At 40.1% G+C, this 23,304-nt stretch overlaps 1 protein-coding gene across 2 annotated transcripts in view; it reads left to right on the forward strand.

Moving 5' to 3' along the window:
- KCNN2 (potassium calcium-activated channel subfamily N member 2) overlaps positions 1-23,304 on the forward strand; it is a 471,433-nt gene that overhangs the window by 437,401 nt on the left and 10,728 nt on the right. For both annotated transcript variants that reach the window (XM_045486026.1, XM_045486031.1), the window contains exon 8: positions 9,905-10,015. In XM_045486026.1, the coding sequence (XP_045341982.1) occupies positions 9,905-10,015 (111 nt within the window). The remainder of the gene's footprint in view (positions 1-9,904; positions 10,016-23,304) is intronic.

Consider the following 23,304-nt stretch of genomic DNA (forward strand, 5'->3'; position numbering starts at 1 on the left):
TCAACATTTATTTGTTTTTGAGAGACTGAGGGAGACAGAGCCTGAGCAGGGGAGGGGCAAATAGAGAGGGAGACACAGAATCCGAAACAGACTTCAGGCTCTGAGCTGTCAGCACAGAGCCCGGCATGGGGCTCGAACCCACGAACTATGAGATCATAACCTGAGCCGAAGTTGGACGCTCAACTGACTGAGCCACCCAGGCACCCCGGGACAGATTTCTTTCTTAACTGGCCCCACCCAAAATGGTTTACTTGCATGTAGAGAAATTCAGTAATCTTGGACGAGCCTATGTGAAATGCTAGGAGGAATAGGATTGTGTCTGTCCCTAGCCCAGGCAGCCTCCCATTGAGTTGGGCCCCAGAGCAGTCTCCTGGGGGTGAGCTTGGGGAGTGAATTCTATCCCTTGTGAATTTCCCAGGGATCGGCAGTATGTGGCTGGAGGTTTCCTACAAACTTGTACAGTGTTTGCCTGTACAGTGTTTGGCTGGCAGTATAGATACCTAGAAAAAGATCACTTGTTTTCACAGTTCATATAAAAGGTTAGTTTCCTTAAGCTGAAATATGTTTTGTCAGATACTCCCCCCCTCCAAGAGACTTAAATACCAGTTTGTCACCTGGGGATTATCTAAGCCAGATATGGCTTCCTTTTGGGGGGGGGGATTTATTTGCCTGTTGCCCCTTGGGCTTTCTGCAATGCATGTTTAGATAAACTGTACAATGTCAGATTTCCCCTGGGCCATCTCTCTCTCTCTCTCTCTCCCTCTCTCCATCTGGCCCCTACTAAATTGTGAAAAAGAAATACGACTTACAATACTTCTGAGAGAGGACAGGGCCATCCCTGAATCATCTTGTATATTTTCTCCAAAGTACTGTATTTCTTTGTTTTCTCTTATATTTAAATTTTCTGGTTCTTGTGTTTTGAAATTGATAGAATTTATACCTTTATGTGTTTTTTTTACTTTGACATAAGATACAGTCGATCCATATGCTAACATCTAAAACACTTACCCATTTCAAAAATGTACAAATAAAGAAATGAGCACTGCATTTCTTGATAAAGCTAATGAAACGAATGAATTATTTTGTGGCATCGTCTTAGATGTTCACATTTCATTGGTTACAAACCCAAAATTAAACCGTGATTTAAAATTTTTAAATAGCTTAATTTGTGTCATGAGTGATATTTTTGGGAGCCAAGGACATTAAGATTAATCTGCAGTGCTCTGGGCAGAAATATATTGTTAGACAATGAGGAGAGAGAGTTTTCCAGAATATTTCTAAGAGAGTAACAAGTGAACATTTCAAAAAATAACCTCTCCTCACTTGAAATATCAATTGTGAATCCAAGCCAATCAGGCAAAGCTTTTCTCATAGTTTTTACAACTTCATTTACAATGTTCTACATAAATGATGATGGAAATGCTAGAATAACGGGATCTCAGATACTGAAACGTGTGAAGAGGTATTACACTGTGATAGGTCAGACAAATCACGCAGAAAGTTCCTTTTTTACCAAGACCTACCTGATAGTAAAGCCGAGGAGACAAAGATCTCATTCTCTCTCCTGGATAGTATTTTAAAACCATAAAATCCTAGGATCGTATAATAAGTCACTCATCACCCTTCCAGAGAAAAGCCATGAAGGTTGTAATTCCTTTTTTCTCCTTATTCATCTGTCTTTCCTCTGTGGGGTTGTACCAAGGACCTGAGGATTCATTAGTGTGGATGTCACCATAACCAATGGCATGAACTCTCTCAATGGCTTTATTCTTTTGGTTGAAGGTGGCAGGCAGACAACCTTGTGAGATTGTTGTGTCTTCGCCATTGTCGGCTCGAGCTGGTTTCTCATGATCTCCAACTGGATGCAGAGAAGGGAATTGTTTTGCTTAGCATTTAAAAGGTTATCCTGTCTGCCCTTTCATATCTGCACATCTAGACAAAACACATTCTGGAAGCTCTCATCTCCCCTTGCTTATGAATACAGATGATTGTTTCAAGAGGAGAATACAACCTCATTGGTGACAGAGTATCTCCTGTCTTATATGAGAATGAAGGTCCTTTGTTCGTTTGCAATTTTCACTTCTCCATTTCTGTGGAATTACGACGTCTCTTGTGGGCCCTTTGTGTAGAATATGGATGACCAGATTTGGGGGCAAAATTACCTTTAAACATGAAGTATCATCTGCCCCATCCTAGGGACACAGGTTGGTGTGTGATAAATGGTCCCCTTGGACTTCCACAGGGTCCCCCCATGGAGTCCTCAACTCAAGTGAGTCCCTTTCAGAAGTGTGATTTAGGTTTTGCTCAAACACTTCTGCATTTCATAACAATTGAAAAATCATGGCACCAGTGAATCTTTCAAGTTTTACTTAGGGAACAACAACAATAATATAGTCATTAATTTTTATACCATCTTAGGATGAGAACTTCGGATAATAATCCTGTCAGCATCAATTTACCCTGGTGTTGAGGAGCCTTAATTGAAGGTCCCATGGTGGTTCAGTCAACTGTCAGAGGTCAGCAGTTTTAATCCTGAAGGGTAGGATTACACACTACACTGTCCACTCAATCTGAGAGTATTCCAAAACATAGCCATAAATTAGCAAGAGCTTATAAGGAAAATGACTGGTATTCAAGAGGGCTAAACCTAAGGTCTGGTTATATTCCTGCTACTGTCTGTCTTTCCATTAAGCGATTTTTCTTTCCCCTGCCAATGGATATGGAAATCCCAAGAAACTTGGTACTGCATGTATGAATAAGCAAAATAATAATAATAAAATAAAAACCTAGGATCCTTTATATGTGTCTTACACAATTTGGCATCAGGTGTTTACTATCAAATACTAACTTTGAAGAAGTTTTTAATTTACTTTTCATTTATTTTGGGGGGTCTTTCTGGTGTATTCACCGAATCTCATCAAATAAAGGCTCAGTGTGGAGAGCCTATCTTTAAATTCTTAGGATAGTTCCTATTTTGTGCAGGGTAGCAGGAGGGGTACCACGGGCCTATTCAGCCCTAAGGCTAAATTCCCCACCAATGCCCCCAAGCCGACCTTCATTTCTGCACCAGAAACTTCCTTAAGAAAGATGACCGCTGGTTTCTCTCAAGCACAGGCAAAGAGAGGTGGCAGTTGTTGTGACCTTCTAGCTTTTGACTTGTAGATGCCACGGTTCCACCTAAGTTTTCTAAACTATCAGCATTTTTAGTTGGCAAGGCTGGCCTTCCTGTCTCTAAAGTACATGCACTCACACTAGCGCCGTTGCTAATAAGGAGATTTAAACCCGGGGATGAGTCATTGTTGATGACCAGAGTTCTGTGCCACTTTCCAACCATCCAAGTACAAGAATGAGCTGAACAAGTAATTCACTCTGAGGGAGACCTGGGTTTTCCAGGCACCGGTTTTATCCCTGAACTCAAAAAACCACACACACCTCCCCTCTTCCATTGGATGAGGACATCGTACCTGACCTCTGCCCTCCTATCCGCAAGTACCACCCGTCTTTGATAAACTCGGGGCATTTCTCATCAAAATTACCTTGTCATTGATTTTCATGACCCAAGGAGATCTTGCAGAATTCCAGTAGGATGTAACAACAAAGCTGAGTCTTTTAGAGAATTCTATTTGCCAGAACTTTCATGAAAAAATATTTATATCAGACAAGGGCACTAAAATCTATTTATTGTTCTATATACTGAATCACTCAAGCCCAGGGACAGAAACATGGGCAGTATTTTCAAACACTCATTTTACCTTCCTCTTGGAGGATAAGCTGATATTTTTAAATGAAAAATATTAATCAGGCTTAAAGCTGCTTTATTAATTTGGATGTATCTTAAGGAAAAAGCATGATTTTTTTTTTCAAATTAACTATGTTTTGATAAATTTTAATTACTGTTAATCAAAGAAATTGGCTATCACACTGAAGTTTGAGCTTTTAGGAGTGATTATTAGAACTGCAGGAAGATAATTAATTTAATGCTGGAGTATTTTGAACACTAGCATTTTTTTCATTAGTCCTTCTTGGTGAGGGTGGGGATTCTGGGACTTCTAAAAGAAAATTACACATTTCAGTATTTGCGTTAAATCTTTGGCAGCTGCCTTTTTAAAATCAGAATCAAAACCTTTACCCAAACGTCCTAATAAAGGAATTTCCCTTCTGTACAGGCTTGCATCCTTAAATGGTTAAAAGCTTGCTCCCAGAATGGTTTATCGAAAAGCTTCTCGAAAGTATTTGCAGGATGAGAACAACCAGGTGACCTGAAGTAAAATTATGGGAGTACTTTGAACTTTTCCAACATTGTGTGATAAAATTACCTGGGGGAAGATGCACGTCTCTTTTGGGCATCCTGGGGGCCAACATGGCTTACGATTTCTGTGCTCTGATGAGGAAATATAGAGTGGAGAAAAGTACCATATTTTAAATTTTTTAAAGTTTATTTATTTTGAGAGACAGAGTCAGCAGGGGAGGGGCAGAGAGAGAAAGGGAGAGAGAATCCCAAGCAGGCTCCATGCCATCAGCACAGTCTGATGTGGGGCTTGAACTCACAAAGTGTGAAATCATGACCTGAGCTGAAACCAAGAGTCCCACTCTTAAATGACCAAGCCACCGAGGTGCCCTGAAAAGTATTGTATTTTATTTTTAAAGTGTATTTATTTATTTTGAGGGGGTAGGGCAGAGAGACAGAATCCCAAGCAGGCTCCACACTGCAACACAGAGCCTGACATGGGGCTCGAACCCACGAACCGTGAGATCATGACCTGAGCCAAAACCAAGAGTCGGACGCCCAACTGACTGAGCCACCCAGGTGCCCCAAAAAGTCCTGTATTTTAATTTGGCAGCAGCTAAGACTCTTCAGGTGTTGGTATTCAACTACTACTTAGGCACTCTGGTCGTCATTTGTGTGCTTCACACTGAGCTGACATAGGGAGATGAACATTCATAATTACCTCTTCTATGGACAAGGCCTTTCTCCCTCCTCTTCCTCTCTCTCCCTTGCAACATCTAATTTGTTAGAAGGAAAGAAGATACACCAGCTAAGGAGAGCCTCAAGATTTGCTTTTAATATATTGGCTTCATAAACACTGTGTTCTCTTCATTTAGTTTTTAGGTGCCTGAGCATCTTGAAGGGACAGGCCAATGATCTGTTTAGTTTTTCCATCGTAACATAAACGAAATGGGAGAAAAGTAACCAGGATACACTTTCTGACTCTGGTGAAAGGAATATGACTCATCTTGTTAAAGACATACAGGGATCTTCATTTCAGAGAGTAACATATGTTCATCCCAACTGTTTCCACATCCATTGTGATGACGACAACTTTGGAGAAAATGTTGTAAAAGCATGTTTACTCTCATTTGTATTCATTTGATGAAACAGAACGCTCCTGGGAATAGATACTGAGTGGACAGCAGCGTCACACCGTGACTTAAATGACTTAAATGACATTCATGTTGGCAGGGATTTACTTTGGACCTAGAAAGCTTTCGGAGGTGAACCAGCAATTTTGCATATCTCCACATTTATTTTATTTTTGTAAAGTTACTGTTTTGAAACCCAATCCTATACACATGGCATCCTCGTCTGGTTTATTCAGGACCTGGGGACATAGAAGTGTATGGCTTCCCTAATTAAAATGAAAGTAAAGGAGGGGCACATGGGTGGCTCAGTTGGTTAAGCATCCAACTCTTGATTTCAGCCCAAGTCATGTCTCATGGTTTGTGAGTTCAGGGCCCTCATCAGCGAAGAGCCTGCTTAGGATTCTCTCTGTCCTCTCTCTCTATGCCCCTCCCTCAATCATGCTCGTTGTCTCTCTCTCAAAATAAACTAAAAATAAATAAAGGAGTGACTATATATGAACAGAAAGAGGTTTCTTAAGTGGCTCTTGAGGTACCATCAAAGGGTACAGCTAGGATAATGGAGTGGCATACACAGGTAATAGTTGCAGTAATTCCCAAATTGTCACACTCCCTTGCTTTTGCAGTTTGCAACAGCGATACTTATTTTCGTGCACAAGACTTTGGGGGATCTAGAGAACACTCAGCAAGGAATGGGCCGGTAGCAGGAAAAAAGAGAGCCCAAGAATAAACACAAATAAAAATCGACTTTCAAAGGCTCTTGATACCAGTGATTTTCCACTCCTGTTAGGATGTTGATTTCTTTCCAGAAGGATCTCAGCAGTGGCCACCTGCCAGGGGAAAACAATACTCAACTTTGAGTGCCAACTGCCGCTCTCAGATATCTAACAGTGGAAGCCCCTCAGATTTTTACATTTTCTGCTTATTCAGAAAGCATCCCTGCTCTTGAATCTCTTGTAACTCACTGACTGACAAGCACCTGGGAACAGCCTGCAGGTGATCCTATATTTCTCCAGCAAGTGTTGCCCTCCAGTGGGTAGGTATAGACAGCCATCTTGAGTGGCCACAGATTCCATCCACTGATTGTGATTAGCCCCTTATCAGTACACCAAAACTGTGTACATTTTGTGGCAAACATTTGAAAGTGAACAGAATAGATGGGTATGCTTCCAAAGGCCATGTTTTTTTTAATTTCAAGTATAGCTGATATACAATATAAGTTTCAGTGTATAACACAGTGACCTGACATTTCTATACATTAGAAAATGATCCCCGTAGGTCTAGCTACCCTCTGTCATCATATAAAGTTACCACAATATTATTTACTATATTCCCTGGAATGTATTTTCTATCCCTATGATTTATTTTATAATTGCAAGTTTGTTTTCTATATTTATTAGTCTCTTTCTGTGATGTCCGTTTTTTTTTTAAACTCCACATACAAGAGAAACCATATAGTACGTGTCTTTCTCCGACTTCTTTCACTTAGCATAAAACCTTCTAGTTCCATTCATGCTGTTTCCAATGGCAAGATCACATTCTTTATGGCTGAGTAGTATTCCATTGTGTAGACATACACAACATTTTTATCAGTTCATCTATTGATAGACACTTAGGTTGCTTCTGTGCCTTGGCTATCTTAAATAATACTGCAATAAACATAGGGATGCATATATCTTTCCAAATTATGGTTTTCATTTCCTTCAGGTAAACACCCAGAAGCGGAATTACTGGATCATATGGCAGTTCTATTTTGAACATTTTTTGAGGAACTGCCATGGTGTTTTCCTCAGTGGCTGTACCAGTTTGCATTCCCACCAACAGTGCACGACGAGGGGTCCTTTTTCTCCACATCTTTGCCAACACTTGTTATTTCCTTTTGGTATCAGCCATTATGACAGGTGTGAGGTGGTATGGATTGGATTTGTATTTCCCTGATGATTAGTGACGTTGAACATCTTTTCATGTGTCTATTGGCCATCTGGATGTCTTCCTAGGAGAAATGTCTGTTTGGGTTCTCTCCCCATTTTTGATCAAGTTATTTGATTTTTCTGGCTATTGAGAGAGTTGTAGGAGTTCTTTATATATTTTGGATATTAACCCCTTATCTGAATACCTATCATTTGCAGATATCTTCTCTGTTAGGTAGGTATGTTGCCTTTTTGTTTTGTTGATGATTTCCTTCACTGTGCAAAAGCTTTTTAGTTTGATATTGTCCTTTTATTTTTTGCTTTTGTTGCCCATGCCTGAAGAAACAAATCTAAAATTTACTCCTCAGAGTGATGGCCAAGAGTTTACTGCCTATGTTTTCTCCTAGGACTTTTATGGTTTCAGGTCTAACAGGTAGATCTTTAATTCATTTGCAGTTTATTTCTGTGTATGGTATAAGAAAGTGGTCCAGTTTTCCCAACACCATTTATTGAAAAGACTGTCTTTTCCCCAGTTTTTTATTCTTGTCCCCTTTGATGTAAATTGACCATATAAGCATGGGCTTATTTCTGGGCTGTCTATCCCGTTCCATTGATGTATGTGTCTGTTTTTGTGCTAGTACCGTACTGTTTTGATTACCATAGCTTTCCAGTGTAGATTGAGATCAGGGAGCATGCTACCCCCAGCTGTGTTCTCTGTGGTTCTGTACAAATTTGGGGCTCATTTGTCCTAGTTCTGTGACAAATACCATTGGAATTTTAATAGGGATTGCAATAAATCTGTAGATTGTTAATTCTTCCCATTCATGAGCCTGTTATATCTTTCCATGGATTTGTGTCCTTTTCAGTTTCTTTCATCAGTGTCTTACAGTTTTCAGAGTACAGGTTGCTCGCCTCCTTAAATTTGTTCCCAACTGTGGGTCCTTTCTAAAAAATAAAATTAGGAGCAAATTAGGCATATAATTTTCTGACTTGCTTATTTAAATATTACGTTGTCTTTAAGCATCGCAGAAATAAAATTTTAATACAGCCATAACATATTACGGACACGGGCATGCTAGGAGCAACTACCACTCCTCAATATTAGATCCTGAAGATGAAGACTACCTTATATGAAGATGCAGAGTTACTTTCATAATGAGTGATTTTCAGACCTATTTGTCATAAGGAAAGCCAGGTTACCTTATGGGAACTTGAGACTCTCCTGGCTAACTAGCCAGTGAGCATGTTACCATTTTTGCGAACATAAAGGCGATGCTATTAAAAACTAGTTCAGGGGTGACTCAGTCGGTTAGGCATCTGACGCTTGATCTCAGCTCAGTTCATGATCTCACGGTGAGATGGAACCCCATGTCGGGCTCTGCGCTGGCAGTGTGGAGCCTGCTTGAGATTCTCTCTCCCACTCAAAATAAATAAATACACTTAAAAAAACTAGTTGAAGAGGATTCAAGTCTGTTGAAAGATCCACAATTGTAACATCATGCTGTTGGGCGTCCCACTTCACTGGGCTCCTGCATGGACCCTGCCTTCGTTGCTCTGTGTCCACTGAGACAGTTGGGCAATATCTACTGCCCTGTGGCCCTCTCAGGGGAGTGATTCCTTCTGGAGGGCTGGACTTCCCTTTCACAGGCCTGTCAGGAGCTCTTCAGGCTGTGACAGCTCCTCAGTAGCTCCCCCTTCTCTCCTGGTAAGTCAGTTGTGCCCAGGACCCATGAGGTGGCAGCAACAGCATGACTTTGCCTAGACTGCCTCCCGCCCCCCACCCCCCAAGAGGTGCCCCAGCCCTGCCTCCTGGCCCTGTATGTAATCACTGCTCTTACAACCAAGAAGTCCTCACACCTCATGCCCGTGATCATGGAGCAGGAAACTCTAATCCCTGGGGTACCACACAGTGTCTCACATCTCTTCCCAAGAGACCTGCACAGGGGCCTATCACTCAAAACACAGCGCTGCTGATCTTTTGCAAAATAAAGGTAACCCATGCCTTTCTTAGTATTGGTAAGCATCTGAACAGGACAACTATGCCTTATCTTCAACACTTTCTATGTCTCCATTGTCCAGGTTCAAATCACAGAGATCCTCCCATGATCTTGAAGTTGTGCATACACCGAGATAATGCAGCTCTCTCTTTTCATTCCTGGTACATCACAGTCAATTGGGCGGAAGACCTCTGGTCTTATCTTGAGAGAAGATTATGCAGTGTTATTTTTTTAGAGAATAATTGTTATTTCTACTCCATGCATTTATGCTAATTTGCTCATCTATTACTTGTTCCTGTTATATTTCCAGACAGACTTGCTCTGTTTTTTAACAAATGTCTGCAATTTCAGCAAGTTGCCCCTTTGCCATTTATTTCTTAGTATTAAAATATGTTTGATTCACATATTATGCTTGAGATCTTAAAATACATGAACTAAGGTTTTGAATCCCAATCTCCGGGCATGCTACTTGTGTTTGTTGACCATGCATTTTTGGTCATAATTATTAAAGCCACTGAATGCTACTTTTTTTTTTTTTTTAATCTCCAGCTTCTTATGTACTTGGTGAAAAACATTTTTTACTGTGGCTGAGACCAAAAATCATAACTTGTTGGGGTTCTCTTCTCTTCTGATTTTCAGGGTGCTGGTTGCACAGCCCTGGTGGTAGCTGTCGTGGCAAGGAAGCTAGAACTTACCAAAGCAGAAAAACACGTGCACAATTTCATGATGGATACTCAGCTGACTAAAAGGGTGAGTTACCACACCATGGATCTTCAGAGGGAAGATTTTCGTGTGCTTTCCATTGCAGGGGTGGACAATCGATTTCTGTTTTGACCTCTCAAGCTGAAACAACCTGGTTTAAAGTTAAGGCCTTCTTGGAATCTGTTCCATTTTTCCCCCCACATTTTGAGAATAGGCCAGTCCTAACTTTACGTCAGCTAGGAAATAATTGGACAACCTTGGTATTTACTCAAGGATAAACCTAGACCATGTCAGTATAAACAAAGAGGCACACTTAACATTTCAGTTTGCAGGATACAAGAAGGGAGTGATATTAGACTGAATAGGAAGGGGCAGGCTGTCAATGTTATCTAGAAATTTAGAGTGTCATCTAGAGTGATGTAACAATGTTTTACTGAGCTTCTGTGAGCCAGTCTCTGGTCTAAAGACTGGGTGTGCAGGGACAATAAGAGACCACCAGTGACTTGTAGGACTCCAAGGTAGGAGCAGAGACAGGCCCTTTCTGCGATATAAAGGCTGTGCAAGAGATGAAGGGCAGCAGAGCCCACTGGGAAAATATGGCAGACAATGGGAATCACGGTGTTGACACTCTCTCTGTACGAGGTTTGGCTCCCAGTATGTCACCTGTGTAAACTGGTGTCATACGCAGACAACTTTCTGAGAGAGGCACTAGCATTCTGCCCATTTTACAAATGTGGAGGCCAAGACACAGAGCGGTTAGGTAGCTTGCTCAACGTCACTATATCCAAGAGGAAAAATCTTCTTCTCCCACTCCCGCCAAATGTTTAGCCTCTCTTCCTAGTCACTTGAGAGACCAAAATACAAGGTCAGAAATAAAGCTAAAAATCCTTTTTTAGCAGTGTCGTGTTGCTAACATAACTCAAAGGAGAATCCAATCGGGCTGTCATCCAAATAACAAAACACATTGTCATTTGGTAACTTTACCCATAAAAGAATCCATGGCTGGTTCAAGGAGAGTTCCAATTTTCAGTGGTTTTACGCACTTAAAAAAAATTTTTTTTTAATGTTTATTTATTTTTGAGAAGGGGGGGGAGGGGCAGAGAGAAAGGGAGACACAGAAGCTGAAGCAGGTTCCAGGTTCTGAGTTGTCAACACAGAGCCTGATGTGGGACTCGAACCCACAAGCAGCAAGATCATGACCTGAGCTGAGGTCGGACGCTCAACCGACTGAGCCACCTAGGGACCCCTGTTTTTACTCACTTTTGATTTTGGTTGCATACATAAAAGTAATCATGGTTCAGTTGGTAAATACTTCCTAATAGCTCTGTCATTTCAATGTGCCTATTTATATATAAGGACAGTATTTACAAAATGTAAGCATGGATTCCAGTTGCCTTGTTATTTTCTAAGTCTTACCACCAGACACTATTGTGAGACTTTATTGCATTTGGAAGGTCCACATATAGTCTAGGTGATCTCAGCCACTCGATTGCAGATATCATGCTTTTGGCCTGGAGGTGCCCCTTTAGAATGTCTTCTACTCTGCACAGCTTTCTCTCAACTCCGGAATTCGCTCTCCAAACTCATGAACATTGGTGAATGTTACAGAAAAGCACAAGGAGAGCCATAAATTCAGAGCTATTAGTCCACATATAATCCAAAATCGTAACAGATGTTTTGTGGATTTTGGATGCATTTCATACTGTACGGTTCGTATTGAGAGTCAAAAGAACTTTACTTTATCAAAAGAACTCTTCCCAAAAAGTCCCCTGTGTAATCCAAACAATTTTATCATGAAGATCATACCTTATAAATTTCATAAGAATTAACTGAATGCCACACTGAGGTAGAAAATTCCATTAAAACACCATATAGCCCATACACCTGCATGTAAATCTTTTCAGCAACAACACCAAAAGCTGGGACAGGATCACAAATTAGAAGAACCAAGTTAGCACATTGAGGCAGATTTCCCCGCATTTCCTAAGCAGGTACTTAGTTTTATCTTAAGAAGGTAAGATGCCATTTCTTTAGATTTACTTTGGGACATCAATATTCCATATCCTACTTACTGAACAGACTATGATGTTAAAATCTGTGAGATTTGTACAGGTCTCCCAGATTCAGTTGGGAGCCATTCCAGGTTGGTTTTATAATTTAATTAGTTTAGCTCAAGATCACTCAGCTTCAGCACCATTGACCTTTGGGACTGGATAGTTCTCTGTTGTGCAGATGTCCTTGTGCATTGTTGACTGGTTAGCAGAATCCTTGGTAGATGCCAGTAGCATTTTCTCTGATTTGTGACAACCAAAAAAATGTCTCTAGACATGGCTGGGACAAAATTGCCCACAGTGAGAACTGCTGCTTTGGTTTGTTATTCCCCAAGGATTTGGAGCCTGGGACAGTCCTCATAGTGGATATTCTTCATATATACTGAATTTATCATAATCTTCCTGGGAATAAAATGTAATTATTTAACAAAATATATAGCATACCTATTAGAGTTGCAGTTCACCTAATATTGTTGGAGTTCTGTGTTAACTGCTGAGGATATAGAACTGAAATACCAAACTCCAGGACTCAGGAAATTGTAAGCTTTTCTGGTACTCTTCCTTCAGCAAATCAGATATAAGAAATGTTTTTTTGTTTCCTGTACTTGGGGCAGAAAAATTGGCTTGTGTTCTTGCTTATGTTGCTTATGACCCCCCACCCCCCAAGCCCATTCTTGGCCCCTTTTGGAGGACTGTGGATCTAGATGACTTCCATTCGTTTTTATGATTGGGACTCATTTCCCCAAGTGGATCATGTTTTCCGATCTTACAGCTCTTCTGTTACAAGTTCTTGTATACTTTAGCTTGACTCATTATCTATAGGGAATCTGTTTATAGAAAGCTTTTTCATAAGAAGTATTATTGTAAATTCAAAATTCACATTCTCCATGATGCTTTATTAATTCTCTTATTTTATTATGCCTCCTTAAAAGTTTAGCTACTTTGCAGTATTACTTCGGACCAAGGCACTCCAAGAAGTCTTGCTGACAGCTTGATTTTTATAGGCAAAATGTCATTAAGTGCAGGTACAAATGTTAAAACGTCATTAGAACCAAACATCAATTTCTCATTTATGATACCCATTTCATTATTATAGTCAATACAATATATGAAACTAATAGTCCTTTTATAGTCCTCTTCAACTTAATGAGTACCATTTACTTGGAACTTGATTCCATTTGGTTATTTATGGAATTTCTAAATGACCCTACTTTTAAGTTTTTAAATAAAAATTCTAAAATACTAGAATAGTAGGGTCCTGAGCTCACCTCTTCCTATGGATATACCAAGGCTACAACTACAGATAATGCAACTGACTCTGAAAACGACCTAAACACTAACAGAACATATCTTCTACAACTGAAGACTTAAAAGAAAAAGGTACATGGAGAAGCAGCGAAGATGGACCTAAGAACCAAATTGCCTGCATGGCGACCCATAGGATGGACGGAGGTCACAGGTACAGGGATCCTACCTAAGGCACAAAAGCAGCAAACATCACATAATGGGGCATCCCCTGTTACTGGGGACCTTCAACAGAAAGGTGAGTCCCCATACGTTCAGAATTCAAAAGTTGACAGGGCTTACCTCTGAAAGACATGGGGGCCTACAGGCCTCTGAGACTCTGCTCTTAAAGGGCCAGTGCACTGTATCTCTCAGTCCCTCTCAATCCAAGACCCAGCACAGACAACAGACTGGAAAGCACCTAGATTATACATGAAGGAAATTTATTGAATAATTTTAGGGTATGTGCTGGAGAGGCAAGAATGGGTAGGAACTTGTCCAGGAATAGAAGTGCTGGTGGATACTTTTTTTTTTTTTTTCCTCTCCTGCAGCCTGGGTTGGCCAGACTTTGTAGGAGCCAATTTTGGTACTCTCCATCGTCCTTGCTAGCACTGTTCACCCCACCACACCTGGTGAGCATTGCCCTGAACCAACTACTGCCCCAGGGAGGGGGACCAGCCTCACCTGCCAGTAGGCCCAGAGCAGTCCAGCCCAGGCACAACAGGAGGGCACATGCAACCCACACAGCAGACACCCCTGAAGTACCTGGTTCTGCTGACCAGGGTGGACTGCACAAGTGGGCCCCACAGGACACCTGACTTCTAAGACCAGGAGACTTAGCTGATCTACCTAATACATTGTAACAAACATGGAGAGTGAGACAAAATGAAGGCACAGAGGAATATGTTCCAAAAGAAAGAGGTCCAGGAAGCACAGAGAACCCCACACAAGATGAATCCAAAGACATCCATACTGCGGGGCGCCTGGGTGGCTCAGTCGGTTAAGCGGCCGACTTCAGCTCAGGTCATGATCTCACGGTCCGTGAGTTCGAGCCCCGCGTCGGGCTCTGTGCTGACAGCTCAGAGCCTGGAGCCTGTTTCAGATTCTGTGTCTCCCTCTCTCTGACCCTCCCCTGTTCATGCTCTGTCTCTCTCTGTCTCAAAAATAAATAAATGTTAAAAAAAAAAAATTTAATCAAAGACATCCATACTGCAACACAAAACAATTAAAATGGCAAAAGTTAAACAGAGAATCTTAAAAGTAATGAGAGAAAAGCAACTAGTTATGTTGCAAGGGAAACTCCGTAAAGCTATCAGCTGAGTTTTTAGCAGACTCTGCAGGTGAGAAGGGAGTGGCATGTGATCTATTAAAATTGCTGAAGGGAAAAAAACCTACAATCAAGAATATTGTACACAGCTAGTTTATTATACAGAATTGAAGGAGACATAAAGAGTTTCCCAGACAAACAAAAGCTAAAGGAGTTCATTACCACTCAATCATCCTTAAAAGAAATGTTAAAGGGACTTCTTTAAGTGGGAAAGAAGGGTCTTAACAAAATTATGAAAGGAAAAATTTCACTGGCAAAAGCATATCTGAAGTAAAGGTAGTGCATCAGTCACTTACAAAGCTAGTACGAAGGGGAAAAGGCAAAAGTAGTAAAATCAGTTACATTATACAAAAATTAGTTAAGGGATACACAAAAGATGTAAAATATGATGTCATACACATAGAACATGAGTGGCAAATAGAAAGGTAGTGCTTTTAGAATGTCTGCGAACTTCAGCAACCCTCAACTTAATATAGACTGTTATACACATTGGATATTATATATGCACTTTGTTGTAACCACAGGCCAACACCAGTAAGTAATAAGTTTACACAAAAGAAACAGAATCCTAACACAAAACTACAGAAAGTTATCAAACCAGGAGAGATCAAGAGAAGAAAGAAACAGAAAAACTACAGAAACAACCAGAAAACAACAAAATGGCAATAAGTACATACCTGTCAACAGTTACTTCAAATGAAAGTGGACTAAATGATCCAGTCAAAAGACACAAGGTGACTAAATAGATAGGAAAATAGGACCCATCTCTGTGCTGCCTACAAGAGACTCACTTCAGACACAGGGACACATACAAACTGAGAGTGAAGGAATAGAAAAAGATATTGTATGCCAATGGAAGGTGAAAAAAATCTGGAGTAGCAATACTTATCTCAGGCAAAATAGACTTTAAACCAAGATTGTAACCAGAGACCAAGAAAGGTGCCACATAATGATAAAGGGATCAGGCCAACAGTCAGGATATAACAATTGTAAATATCTATATACCCAACCTAAATACATAAGCAAATATTAACAGACAAAAAAAGAAAAATTGACTGTAATATAATAATAGTAGGAGACTTTAACACTTTACTTACATCAATGGATAGATCATTCCAAACAGAATCAACCAGGAAACAGTGGCTTTGAACACACATTAGACCAAATGGACTTAACAGGTATATACACAACATTCCATCCCAAAACAGCAAGAATACATGTTCTTCTCAAGTGTGTATGGAACATTCTCCAGGAAAGATCACATATTAGGCCACAAAACAAGGCTCAATAAATTTAAGAAGATTGAAATCATATCAAGCACCTTTTCCAGCCACAACGCTATGAAACTAGAAATCAGTTACAAGAAAAAAGCTGGAAAAAATACATGGAGGCTATACAACATGCTGCTAAATAACCAGTGGATCTATGAAGAAATCAAAGGGGAAATTAAAAAAAAAATACCTTTAGACAAATGACAATGGAAATACAATAGTCCAAAGCATTAGGGATGCAGCAAAAGCATTTCTTAGAGGGCAATTCATAACAATACAGGCCTACTTCAAGAAACAAGAAAAATAATAAATACATAATTGAAACTTACATTTAAATAAACTAGAAAAAAGAATAAATTATGCCCAAAGTTAGTAGAGGGAAAGAAATAATAAAAATCAGAGCCAAAATAAATAGAGACTAAAAAAGAACAGAAAGGATCAATGAAACTAAGAGCTGATTCACTGAAAAGGTAAAAAAAATTGATAAGCTTTTAGCCAGAGTCTTCATGAAAAAAAAAAAAAAAAGAGCAAGGACTCAAGTATATAAAATCAGAAATGAAAGAGGAGAAATAATTAACACCATAGAAATGAAAAGGATTATGAGAGACTACTACAAAAAATTATATGCCAACAAATTGGACAATCTAGAAGAAATGGATAAATTCTTAGAAACATACCGTCTTCCAAGACTGAATCAGAAAGTAGAAAATCTGAACACACCAATTCCTAGTAATAAAACTCATCCCATACCAAACCCATGCCAACTACTACTAATAATAAACTGCCAACAAATGTCCAAGACCAAATGGCTTCACAGGTGAATTCTACCAAACATTTAAAGAAGACCTAACACTTCTCCTTCTCACACTATCCCAAAAAGTTAGAAGATGAAAGAATGCTTCCACATTCATTCTACGAGGCCATCACTACCCTGATTCCAAAACTAAAGACACTACAAAAAATAGAAAACTACAGACAAATATTCCTGATGAACATAGATATAAAAGTCCTCAGCAAAATATGAGCAAACCACATTCAACAATACATTAAAAGGATCATCCACCAACAAAATAAAAAGGCAATCTACTTACTGAATGGGAGAATACATTTGCAAATGATAGATATATCAATACGGGGTTAATATTCAAGATATTTAAAGAACTCCTACAACTCAACATCAAAAAGAACAAATAACCCAATTAAACAATGGATAGAGAGGGGTGTCTGGGTGGCTCAGTCAGTTAAGCTTCCAACTCTTAATTTTGGTTTAGGTCATGATCTCACAGTTTGTGAGTTCAAGTCCCACATCGGCTTCTGCACTGATAGTGCAGAGTCTGCTTGGGAATCTCTCCCCCACCCCACCCCACCCCTCCCCCTCCCTTACTCATGCGCATGCACTCTCTCTGCTCTCTCTCTCTCTCTCAAAATAAATAAGCATTTTTTAAAAAATGGATAGAGAACCTGAACAGAAATTTTCCAAAGAAGACATACAGATAACCAACAAGCACTTGAAAAGATGCTCAACATTCCGCATTAGGGAAATCCAAATCAAAACAGTATCAGAAAGACAATATATAACAAGTGTTGGCAAAGATGTGGAGAAAAGGGAACCCTTGTGCACTGTTGGTGGGAATGTAAACTGGTGCAGCCACTATGAAAAACAATATAGTCATTCCTAAAAAAAAAATTAAAAATAGAAATACTATACAACCCAGCTCTGGGTATTGAAGAGTAAAACACTAATTAGAAAGGGTATATAAACCCCTATATTTATTGCATTATTTAAAATAGTTAAGATATGGAAGCAATGTAAGTTTCAATCAATGGATGAATGGATAAAGAAGATGCGATACAGATACACACAATGGAATATTACTCAACCATAAAAAGAGTGAAATGTTGCCATTTGCAACGATATGGATGAAGCCAGAGAGTATAATGCTAAGTGAAATAAGTCAGACAAATACATATTCCATATGATTTCACTCATATGTAGAAGTTAAGAAACAAATGAATAAACAAAGTAAAAAAAAAAAAAAAAAGACACAGACTAAAAAAACCAAGCTTTTAAATACCCAGAACCAACTGATGGTTGCCAGAGAGGTGTAGGGTATGGGATGGGCAAAACAGTTGAAGGGGATTAAGACATACCAACTTCCAGTTATAAAATAATCAAGTCACAGGGAGGAACAGTACAGCATCAGGAGTAGATTCCGTATTCTTGGAACAACTTTGTACAGTGATGTAAAGATGTAACTGTACTTAGGCTGAGCATGTTGTAACATGTAGAACTGTCAAGTCACTATGTTGTACACATGCAACTAACGTCATGTTGTATGTCAACTACAATTTCAAAAGAGTTCTAAAATCTGAATGATCATTCATGAATGATTCTGGGACATAAGAGAGAAGAGAGTAAACAAGCACCTAAACACCATACATAGTTACCAAGATGAAGCTTAAAAATACAAGGTCAAGGGTGCTCCTTACCGCTGGAGAAAACTACCACTATCCCCTGAAGCAGTGCGGCAGAAGAAATCCTTTTTTTCTCATGGTCAACAGAGGTAATGATGATAGACATTCTGAAATCTGAACATGACTGTAAAAAAAAAAAAAAGCAGTGTGAGTGTTAAACAATTGATTATGCTTCTGGGAAGAAATGTAACTTTCCAAGCCTCCCATTGTGTTTCGTAACTGAACTGAACAGTTTCCATGAAAAATTATTCACTGTGCACAAGTTTTCAGAGGAACAATTTCACATAGAAATCGTTTCTCTGTTGGACAACATCAGCCACATGAAATACCATGTGTGAAAGTTCAGCACATTATGCCTTGCACAGTCTATTAAGGGAGATTGTTCTATGCAATTCCAAAAGTTTAACATGCCACTCTACAATTCAGAAGTGGCCACGTACCCAGAATAATCTGATTTCAAAATTAAATCATTAGCCTAAGGACAATAACCTGTCACTGGGCTTTTAGTAAGATGGGACCAGCAACTTAATAGATTTGCAATTTATCACCCTTATAGCATAGATACTGTGCTATATCTTTTGGAAATATTATTACTCCTCAGTCGCATCTGAACCAAGAAGAAATCCTGGAGTTTGGCCCTCTGCACACTTTCATTTTGGAAGGAAACTTGAAAACAAGCAATTCTGAGAGCCCAGACGTAATTTTTAAAGTAGCTAGATGTACCACAAAGGATAATTATACATATTAATGTCCACTGTGGGTGTTTCCAATCCTGTTAAGAATTCTCAATAAGATCCATAATAAGAACACCATTATGCAGTTATATAATTTTTTGTCCTACGTATCTCTTAACAAGCGAACAGAAATTCTGGAGGATTGAGTCTCTGGAGCTTTTACATGGTGCTTGGAGACACAGCCCCATGGGTAAGAAAGCAAAGTGACTGGATCGCTTGACCTTGCCCTGTTCCAAAGCTATAGCACTCACCCAGCCCCAGGTATCTGCTCTCAAGAGGGCCTGGGCGGCATGTGGTCCTAGTGTCCAGGTTTAGAAGTGTTGTCTGTGTTTGTCCCCGGCAGCCTGGAGGCATTGCCCACAGCCTGTGAAGCAACATTTTACCCATTTTACCACAGTTACAAGAACGAGAGGTGGAAAACTCTTGCTTCTTAAGTCAGAGGTTATGTCCCTTCTCTTAAATCTGATAAGAATGGGAGCATTGCACCAAAATAAGTCTCTGAAGGGAGAGGCAAGGGGAAACTGGACCAAACAAACAAAAAATCAATTAAATAACAATCAGAAGAGTCAAAAGCAAAGGAAAACTATAAACAAAGTACTCTTTAAAACAGTGCTCTAATGTGTAGCTGTATAGGTTTGAGCAAGGCAAAGTTTCAGTGAAAAGTCAGTCAGCTTTTAAGTGCTTTTGTGGTTTATCAAGTATTATTACACTTAAAAATATATTTTACCTTACGACCTCTGGCTTTAATATTTCATCACTACCTGTAAACGTCAGCGATAGAACATTTCATGACTTTTTTAACTGCAAAGGTGGTTTTAAGGCATCTGGGTAAGTACTGTTATCTTTAATAGTATTATTGCTTTTAGGGCTTTTGTTTTCTCAACATAACTGATTATTATTATGCCTTTCAAAATGTTTCTGATGAAAGATTTTAATTGCAATGGAGCATGAGTCAGGCAGAGCAAATGTTCATGTTTTCCTTTTTTCCCTGGCTGTGGAGAAAGGGATGATGGGAGGGGAGAAGTTTCCTGCTAAGAAAGAACCTTCCCCTCACTCTCCTTGTTTCTTGACATTAGGAAAGTATTGCACAGAGTTGTTGGCTCATTAATTGGCACAAGAATCACTACAGCTACTAATTTTTGAGGGCTAGATCTGTGATCCCGCTTAACAACCATCATGGGCTCTAGCAGATGGTAGACACTTCATAAATTTGAATTAGTAAATGGAAATTAGGGAAGACGTAGTTAGATCTTACGTCTCTTCTGTAACCTGTATACCCTTCTTATCAAGAGGGTCCTTTGGTTGGGGCACCTGGGTAGCTCAGTCGATTGGGCGTCTGACTTTGGCTCAGGTCATAATCTCACGAGTTCAGGCCCTGCATCACGCTCTGTGCTGACAGCTCAGAGCCTGGAGCCTGTTTCAGATTCTGTGTCTCCCCCTCTCTCTCTGCCCCTCATGATGTCTCTCAAAAATAAGTAAACATTAATTTTTTTTTTTTTAAAAAGAAGGTCCTGTGGTCAATAAATATGTATCTGTGGCTCATGATTAGAATTTATGATGCAGGGTGCCTGGGTGGCTCAGTCGTTTGAGTGATTGCCTTCAACTCAGGTTATGATCTCACGGTACATGGGTTCAAACCCTGCATCAGGCTCTGTGCTGACAGCTCAGAGCCTGGGCCCTGCTTCAGATTCTGTGTCTCCCTCTCTCTCTGCCCTCCCCTGCTCATGCACTCTCTCTCTCTCTCTCTCAAAAATAAATAATAAAAACACTAAAAAAAAAAAAAAAAAAAAAAGGAGTTCTTATGATACAATGTATACACTATGGTACCAAATACTTAGCGCAACCTATGTCCAAAGCCCTGAGCTAGGGAGACACAAAGGTTAGTGACAATACCCCTGTCCTCTGAGAGTCTATAAATGCCCTTGAAGGGCAGGACAGAGCTCTAGGTTTACACTGTTAGACGTCACGGCAGCATTCTTAAGTACATAAGCAGAGGAAACTTTCCCTCCAAGTCAACTTTTCTTCTCCAGTTTCCCCTATAAGTTTTCTGTCATGGTCATGTAACAGATAGTTCCCCATTGTTTGAGCTTGTGAAACACTGAGGTGCTTTCCACCCTGTCCCTTCCAACCCAAAGACAGACCAGAAAAACATATTCCAGACACATGTGACCAGTAAGCAGAGAGCACATATTTCTACTTTTGGACACATGTCTTGTGACCGCTACTTTGAAAAAGCAGCAGATGGGATGCTTCCAGAGTTTTCTTCCTGGGTTTCACCACCTATTAGAGAGTTAGAAAGGGAAATGTTTCAACATAAATGCCTGTGTTTCACAGTTTTTAAAAGCAGCTGTAGGGATTTCATTTTCAGACGAGGAATCATGTTCATTTTTAGCCTGTCAACTACAATGAGCATTTTGTGCATGTGAACCCTGCAACAAAGAACTTGGGGGTTTCACTCACCCCCATGAATTCAGAAATTGAGGTTCCCTACTCCCCTTCAGCCATTCCCCTGCCATCCCAAAGAGGAAAAAAAATCATATAAAATACACTGATGACAAGCAATGAATCGCCTTGTTCAAGATTTAAGGACTTGGGTCATTTGGCGTTTGCTGTGTGCAGATGGGAATCCAAAGTGAAATCAATTGTTTTGTTCTCTTGCAAACGTTACTATGTTCAACTGCTGTGTTATGGTCCCACCTGTTTTTACCAAGTTTTCTAGCTTCCTCCTCTGTGTCTTGAGCTGATAAAATCAGGGAGGGGGCGGCCACCCAGCCCCCTTGCCTTCTTCCAGGTGATAAAGCTGTTCAGAGAGCTGAGACCTCGCTTAACTGGCCCTTCTGCTTCCTAGTGTGGAAGGACCCTATTCCAACCCAAGTCAGTGTTGGCCAGTAACTTCCCACCCCTCTCCCTTTAAAAGCAAGGTCCTCAGGGTGCCTGGGGGGCTCAAGTCAGTTGAGTGCTCCAATCTTGATTTCAGCTCAGGTCATGATCTCATGGTTTGTGAGTATAAGCCCCATGTTGGGCTCTGTACTGACAGTATAGAACCTGCTTGGGATTCTCTCTCTCTCTCTCTCTCTCTCTCTCTCTCTCTCAATAAACAAACAAACAAACTTTCATTTAAAAAATGAATAAAAAATAAAAGCAATGTCCTCAACCGTTAGCCACTTATATAGCATCCTTACCTCTGAAAAGAACATGAGGACCAAATGGAAAAGCATTCCCTACCCCTGTAAAGAAGAGAAATGTGTTTCCATGAGAATGAAGAGGAAAGAATTTAACTGGAACACCTTTGAACTTCACTGCGGATAGTGGTGCTGTTTCTCAGATGCTCTGCTGGTGCTCAGCACCTGACGTTTCATTTTTCCACTGGTCTCAGAATGCATGCTCTCTGTGCAGGCTCTGATGAATATCCAGAGAAAGTGCATTATAGACCAAAGTCAGTGCTAAAAGCAGTTTTAGGAGAGCGTCGTTTTCTTCAAATGGGTTCTAGCAATTTCCCTCAAAAAGAAACCTTTTCAGCAGCGTGAAAAAGATTCACCGTCAGCTACCAAACCTGATGCTTTCAGTGCTCAAAGTCAAAAGATACAGATACCTCCTTGGGATCATAGTTGTCATGTAATTTTAAGACTCTTCCTTATTGAAAATCTAAGGCCTGAAACAGACGTGAGTGATAATTCTCTCTACTCTTCTAAAACTAAAGTCCTGCAAGGGTTAGCTCATCCCCTTGACTTCACTTGGTTAGTCCAAAGTCAAGAACTTAGAACCCTTTCTCAAGTCCAGTTCGTGGCTCTCTCTTCCCTACCACAGTGCCTTTCTTAAAAAGTGGTCTTCCTCCACCCAACCCCCCAGCAGCCTGCTCTTTGTGAAACAGCCTTTATCCGTCACTCAAAAGAATTCAATGGATCAATTTCTTAGAGTAAGTCATTAACAACAAGCTTAAGGGGAAGCTCTGGGTCATCAGAACCTGTAGCGTGAGCAAGGAAGGACGAACTTGTCCGTGGCTGGGCCTTTATCAATGTCCAGAAATTGACGAAGAGCTAATCACAAAAGTAAGTGCTTGAATATTACTAGGAAGTATTCATACCTTCCATCAACCACAGTAGGTCTCAGCCGTGTCATTAAAACACTTGTATCGTTTAGGTTTGTCCCATCCGTTTGAAATGCAGTGTACTCAAATTAACCCACAAAATCATGA

This window comes from Leopardus geoffroyi, chromosome A1 (genome assembly GCF_018350155.1).
Source record: "Leopardus geoffroyi isolate Oge1 chromosome A1, O.geoffroyi_Oge1_pat1.0, whole genome shotgun sequence".
NCBI classification, from domain to species: Eukaryota; Metazoa; Chordata; class Mammalia; order Carnivora; family Felidae; genus Leopardus; species Leopardus geoffroyi.